The following is a 6,985-nucleotide window of genomic DNA, read 5'->3' on the forward strand; positions in this document are numbered from 1 at the left end:
ATATTTAACATTTATATAAATATTTATAAAATATAATATAAAAGCTTATATTGTATTCATAATCTTTATAATTTATTTATAATATTTATTTAAATTTTTTTCTGTTGGTTTTTTGCTAATAACTTGTTCTTGATTTATCCACAGATTGCTCTGGTATTTTGGATACAGTAGCTGTGGAACAGTTACAGGAAGGACTCATCCGAGCGCTGCGCACCTTAGTCACCCGTCGCCGCCCTGACGACAACTCTGTTTTTCCCAAACTGCTCCTGCTTCTGCCAGACCTGCACACCCTCAACAACCTTCACTCGGACAAGCTGCTGGCCTTCCGCATCGATCCCTGAGCTATCACTCGCTGCAGCTGGAACTCAACCACCGGCCAATCAGAGAACACCTTTCCTGGTTAAGAGAAAGACTGCTCATTTAGAAGAAGAGATGTGGAGCATGTTCCCATAGGAACCATTCGTTATTATGTGTGTTAATGAGAAACACAATGAACAGATGGCTCTCAGCAAGCTCTAAACAAGACTATATCTCCATTTAAGCTTTCGCGGATCATTTTCATGCATGCATTGCCCTTCTGTTCAGCTCGCCTCGAGAGCATTGTTGATTATATTTATCCGAGGGAACGTTGCGCCAGTCATATCATCATAAATAAGCTTACACAGAACTTTTGAAGACCAAAAACGGGTCATTCCTCTGAACTGCCTGCACACTGAAATAATCTTTAGTCAAGTACACCATGTATACAGTAGAAAGGTCATTTTAGGGGAAATTTAAAGCCAACTGTGTGAGTGTATGTGCCTGTGTGTTTGAGAAATGGAAAGAAATACCATGTACATAAGCCATAGATATCACTTATACAGTTACATCACATTAAAACTTCAGTTTGAGACAAGAAAAATACATTTGTCACCTGTGTTAGTGTGTAACATTTAATTACACAAGATTTACTGTATCTACAACAACTCTGGTTACCATTTAAGTTCTTTGAAAATGAAAAGAAACCGATTTTAAATGTCATTTCACTTTTGAAAACAGATAAAACCGTCATATTTGTTCACTTTTTTTAATTATCATTGTCAAGCTGAATGCAGTATGTCAAATTTCCACACATTCTCCTTTATGAATATATCTGAATCTAGGGATACAAAACCAGCATTCTCTCCTAAGCATGTTATGTTTTGTAGTTTTCTGTTGTTTTCTTACTGTAAATATTGCACATTTACACTGACTGAACTGCCTGTTCAGAGAAAGAGGGATACGCAGTGGTGTGTTTGACTGAGATGGGGCGTTTGGTGCCTTGTAAGAAATGGACTGTTCATCTGTGTGTCTTGAGAAAGAGCCCCTGAACTTCTGGCACCAGCACAGTATCTTTACAGCCTTTACTAAGTTCACAAAGCATGTCAAAAAGACATTTTGGGCTGCCATGTGGTTGATTTGATCAGCTGAATCGATTGTTATTATGGCTGGTAAATTAAACTTATTCAATCATATGGTAATGTATATTTTGTAAATTGTTTTCTTCTGTAGAACCAATATAAATATGAGATGATCTATTCTGATGTCTTCTGTTTTTGTTTTGTTTATATATATATATATATATATATGTGTGTGTGTGTGTGTGTGAAATAGTTTTCCAATTTAAAATAATTTTTCTATTTGAATATATTTCAGTGATGGCCAATCTTTGGATCCTTCAGAAATTATTCTAATATAGATTTTTTTATTAGCTTTATTTAGCTTATTTTTGATTAAATAAATGCACCTTGGTGCGCAAGAAACATATAAAAAAATAAAACACTATAAAATATGAGTTATTCTAAACTTATGATCGGTAGTGTATATATTGCTTGCTGACTAAATTCCAAAAAATAATAATGAAAAATTATTTGTGGTATACTGCAACACCAATGAATGCTTTCTGCTTTCTAAAGATAAACTAAGTAGACAAACCATGTAGACTGTCATGCATTTCCTCAGTAGACTTTATATCAGGAGCTTTTCAGAGTGATGTAGAAATAATTGTAACTGGCCTGAAAATGTCAGTCACGTTTTGGTTGTCAAACAGACTCAGTTAATACACTCTAATTCAGGACACTGGCAAAGGATAGGCTACTATGCAGAATCAGTTCAAATTTATGCATGTAGCCAGATTAAATTACATTTCTTTAAATTCTTATGCTTTAAAAACGTATTTGTAGGACCTATCATATTTTCGTGGTATTGTTGTACAACACTGAGAGACATAAGAGATGTCTGTCATCCAGAAAATTATTCAAAGCAGCGCGTTACATAGTAAACAACGGTGTTATAGTGACATCGTGTGGAAACCCGCGGTAGCGCAGTTAAAAATCAAAATATGCATAAGATAAAACCTATGACTATTAATGTAGTCATGCTTACGTTTTATTTACGTTTGTGTCATCAACGCTGGGCACTTTTGTTTTAGAAAAACAAACTCTCCAAAAACACAGTTTTCACTCTTCCACTAGTTTAATGTGGCAGCTAGCAATGTACAACAGTGTGTTATACACATGCTAATCTGTGTTTTTTCCTGAAACGTAATTTGCTCCACCAAGTCATTATATCTGAAATTATTGTGTTTGATGGTGGACATGGTGGTGGTGGATGACATTTTTTGACATGTTTCAAATTCTTGCTAATGCTAAATTTACAGCTAGCATATACGCATCCTAAACAGGCGTAAAGTTACACAAAATTTATAACGTTTACACGCTTTTTGAATATTTTGTCAAAATACTTTTTTAAACAGTGCATGATATAAATATTGTGCTTACTCTTACCTTAATTTTAGTTTTCTTCATTAATTTCATCATATCCTTCACATTAATCTCAAAACACAAACATGTGACATTGGCAACCAAATCCATTTTGGGGGGGGGAAAAAACAACCTTTATTAGTATCAAAATCTCGTGAATAAATATTATTATTATTTTACAATGAAATTATTATTATTTTACAAGAGTTAGTTGTATTTTTAAGATTACAAATTCTGGGACAGGCGAAATATAAAACTTATAATAAGGCACTGAATAAAAGATGAAGTCGTGGTAAAAAGTTCCAGGACAGTTTTAGTATAAAACTTCGCAGTTTAATACATTTTTAAAATCTTTTTCTTATAACTAAACCTATAAGAACAAGAATAAAGGAAAAAGAACAAGAATGCTTGGAAAAGTTGACGGAGCGTCCTGGTACATACCCTAATTAATATTTATATTGTCAGCCTGCTTAGTGACCAATCAGAGAGCGGTACTCTGTGAACGCAGGGATACGTAATTAATATTCATAAGCTAAGCGCAGGCGTCCTTCGTATGCTTTGCGTCATTATGTTTGAGTAACCCGGAAACACACACGGATGTTGTAGAGAAGATAGGCGAATATTGAAAGCATTCATGCTTTAAAATCTTCTGAAACCATGGCATAGAAAAGGTCATTTATCTCCCAAAATCAGTGGAGACTTTTCAAACTCTTAAGGAGAATGTTAATAGTAAGGTAGGTGTATTTAAAGCGCTTAACCCAACAGTTAATGTTAAATGTTAGTCAACAAGTCAAGTTGAATTTCAAAAATAGCATTAGTGCTTTTAAAGCATAATTTAGTGTTATTGGCCTGTTGCCATGAATTAATAATGACTGTGTGGCTTATTTCAGAAGTGAAGCTGTCAGTCTGTCAGGATGATTTCTCCATTGGGCTTATCCAGCAGTTGATATTTTTTTGAATGTTACATGATGAAGAATGTCACTTTTGGTAAGCCATTTTTTTTGGTAGAAAACAATTCTTCTTAACATTTAGTTGATATGTAGTTCCCATTACACTATTTTTCATAATTAATATTTATTCCCTTCTTGCAGATGAACCATGAGTTTCACTGGACCAAGAGCTGTATGAGGATGCTGATTTAGGATTTGAGACTTCTTCAGTCACCTTTAGTCCATCATGTTTGTGACAGCATACCTTGCATTTGTAGTCTTGGCGGGACTGTGCGTGACTTTAGAGATCACAGCCCGCCGTCTCAACTCATCCCAGGCCACACAGACAGCCGTCGCCAATCCGGCATTCAGACGGTTCCAGAAGCTCTTTCTGAAGGCGTATCTCCTGGCCCTCTGGGCAGACTGGCTGCAGGGACCTTACCTTTATAAACTCTACCGACATTACAACTTCCTGGAGTCTCAGATCGCCATTCTGTACGTATGTGGCCTTGCTTCTTCAGTGCTATTTGCCCCAGTGGCCAGCTGGCTACCGCAGTTTCTGGGACGGAGACAGATGTGTCTCCTCTTCTGCCTGGCTTATTCTGTCTGCTGCTTTACCAAGCTGTCACAAGAATATTTCATGCTCATACTCGGACGTGTTTTAGGAGGCCTGTCCACCTCTTTGCTAACCACTGTGTTTGAGGCCTGGTATGTGCACGGTCACGTTGACGTCCATGACTTTCCCAAAGAATGGATTCCTGTTACCTTTGGTAAAGTCGCAGATTGGAATCACGGACTGGCGGTCGGTGCCGGGCTGTTGGCGAACTTGTTTGCCGAATGGCTTGGGTTGGGACCGGTCGCTCCGTTTCTCTTGGCGATCCCCAGCCTTGCCGCATGCGCCTGGTTTGTGCTGTCCGAATGGGGTCAGGAGGATAGGCAAAAAGGTGCCAGTGGAGACAAAAATGGCCCTCTTCTCAACCCTCTAAATGCCCCCAAAATGCAAATGTCAACATGGGCCCGTTTTTGGCGAAGCTGTCTGGATGGACTCCGCTTTCGTTTGCCTCTTCACCTCCTGGCTTGTCTGGGGCTGCTGGCTCTTCACGGGGAGGTGTCTGGGGCCGGTGCGGGGGAGGCTGGCAGTGGCACAAGACACATGTTTGCAGGATGTGCAGGGATGATGCTGGCCGCTCTGCTTGCTGTGGTCAGCCTTTTCACAGTGGGCAGGAACGATGCCGACCTGAGACTAGAGGGGACCAAATTGGAGGGAGAAATCTGAGTTGTAGAAAGACGGACACTGGATTATGGACTGTGGTTTTATATGCTTTGTTTTTTTCTTTAGTAAGATTGTCTTAGTTAAACAGTTGTATTTATGGGTTAAATCAGAAGTACATGGTTTCATTTTCCTCTGCTATGTTAATAGAACCAATAAACTCCTTAAAATCTGCAGATGTTCTTACATATTTTACAAAAAAAGCAAGAACAGATGTTTGATTTTATGCTTAATAGGAATGTAATGTTGGATTTAATCTTTTTGTCGACTTGTTTTCTTTTAATTAGAAAAGGTTTTGTATTTCCTTTTAGAACTGATTGATCATAGGACTCATTGATCTGAGCTTATTCTTTTTAAGTAAAAAAAACAAACAAACATTTTTTGTAGATAATTTTGGCACTGTTCACTTAAATAAAAACTGAGGTGCATAAGCCCAGATCAGTGAGGTCTACGATCAATCAGTTCTTAACAAAAAATCAAATCATGTGCTAATTGAAAGAAAACAAGTTGATAATAAAATTAAATCCAACATTTGGTAATAACATAACATAATGAAAGATATACAAGCAATATTTTGTAGCTAGGTCATTTTTTTTTACCAGGTTTTTTACCAATAATGTAACAATGAAAAAACTTTTTTAAAAGTACAAAGATGTTAAAATTTTTGATTGCGAGTTGTTTTACCCTTTGTGAGCAAAGTCAGTAAGTTTTTGCCCAATGCGATAACATTAACTAGCATTTTTGTAAAAAAATAATATCCTTTCTGGGTTAAAATGACCAGAACACGGCAACAGTGTGGTTTAGAATGATGATGAACTGGGTTTAAGCACAGTGCGAAAAGCCCTAGAAATGCTCAGCATGCACTGTATTTCTTATGTTAAAAAAATATTTTAAAAAACAGACTATTATCTATAGCTTGAGCTGCACACAGACCATACAAAGAAGTTAAGGTAAGCATTTTCATTTATTGAAATCGATGGCAACTGAACAAATTAAGGCTCATGAACAAACATCTTAGAAAGCACTGTAAATAAATGCATATTTTAAAGATATAAAAATAAAAATTACAAAATAAAAAAATCTATTGTGAAGTCTAATGACCACCACAGACATCAATATATTTCTCATGTATTAATTTAACTTCCAGTCATTCCGTTTTAGAGTAGGGATCGCCACTTATCTGAATTTACAACAGACATTCTAGATTTATGAGGTGCTGAGAAATTAATCTCAGACATTGTACTGTACATTTGTTGTAGTTATAGTATTGAAAATGACTAACAGCAGTACATAAAATTAAATCATATTATGTATTTATGCAGTATTAATGCATCTTCACAGTTGTTATATGGCTTGTGTGTGAGGTGGTATAGAACTCTCATATGTATGTCATTTCTTGTGTTTTTCTTTGTGTTCTTGTGGCAAACATTTAATGGTCTTTCACAGTTTTTAAGTCAAGCTGAGTTTAAATGTATAAGTGAACATTACTGGAAAACTTGCAAAGAAAGAAAAACCTATCATTGTCTTTTGTTATAAACGTTTGTTGATTTTTATTGTAAGTCAAATTTTTCTGGGTGTGTTTGCTTTCATATTAAATATTGCATTATCTTTTACGCTCAGAACTGGAACTTGACATTCACATTTCTATACCACCTCCATTTCAAGAACTTTACTCATCATGTGACTCAGTATACTTTTGACGACTTTGCTAGTGATAAAATAAAAAGAAAAAATACAATTAAATAGGAAAGAAAATGCTCGAATTGGCAGTCTTATGAGGAACATTCTGTTCTCTTCAGTGTTTTCGGTTTTTGCATTCTTGGCAAAGTGTAATATTCTGAAAATTGAGGCCTTTAAAGGGGTCATATGATGTTGCTAAAAAGAACATTATTTTGTGTATTTGGTGTAATGAAACGTGTTTATGCGGTTTAAGGTTAAAAAAACACATTATTTTCCACATACTGTACATTGTTTCTCCTCTATGCCCCGCCTTTCTGAAACGCGTC

The 6,985-nt window shown here is 36.1% G+C and overlaps 2 protein-coding genes across 2 annotated transcripts in view; both read left to right on the top strand.

The window, feature by feature from the left end:
* LOC107715006 (nuclear receptor subfamily 1 group D member 1-like) overlaps nucleotides 1–773 on the top strand; it is a 25,101-nt gene extending 24,328 nt beyond the window's left edge. The window contains exon 8 of the mRNA XM_016521028.1: nucleotides 145–773. Within this exon, the coding sequence (XP_016376514.1) occupies nucleotides 145–341 (197 nt within the window). The 3' untranslated portion in view covers nucleotides 342–773. The remainder of the gene's footprint in view (nucleotides 1–144) is intronic.
* Nucleotides 774–3,355: 2,582 nt separating this feature from the next.
* Nucleotides 3,356–4,985, top strand: LOC107714928 (molybdate-anion transporter-like). Its single transcript, XM_016520927.1, has 3 exons — nucleotides 3,356–3,514; nucleotides 3,674–3,767; nucleotides 3,872–4,985. Exon 3 carries the CDS (start codon nucleotides 3,957–3,959, stop codon nucleotides 4,983–4,985), a length of 1,029 nt encoding a protein of 342 aa, XP_016376413.1. The 5' UTR covers nucleotides 3,356–3,514; nucleotides 3,674–3,767; nucleotides 3,872–3,956.
* The last annotated feature ends 2,000 nt before the right edge of the window (nucleotides 4,986–6,985 follow it).

The sequence above is a fragment of the Sinocyclocheilus rhinocerous genome, unplaced genomic scaffold (assembly GCF_001515625.1).
Source record: "Sinocyclocheilus rhinocerous isolate Xijiao unplaced genomic scaffold, SAMN03320098_v1.1 scaffold28, whole genome shotgun sequence".
In the NCBI taxonomy this organism is placed as follows: domain Eukaryota; kingdom Metazoa; phylum Chordata; class Actinopteri; order Cypriniformes; family Cyprinidae; genus Sinocyclocheilus; species Sinocyclocheilus rhinocerous.

Excerpts from the sequence above, each read along its gene's own strand:
- LOC107714928 (XM_016520927.1), top strand. The coding sequence starts at position 3,957 with ATGTTTGTGACAGCATACCTTGCATTTGTAGTCTTGGCGGGACTGTGC.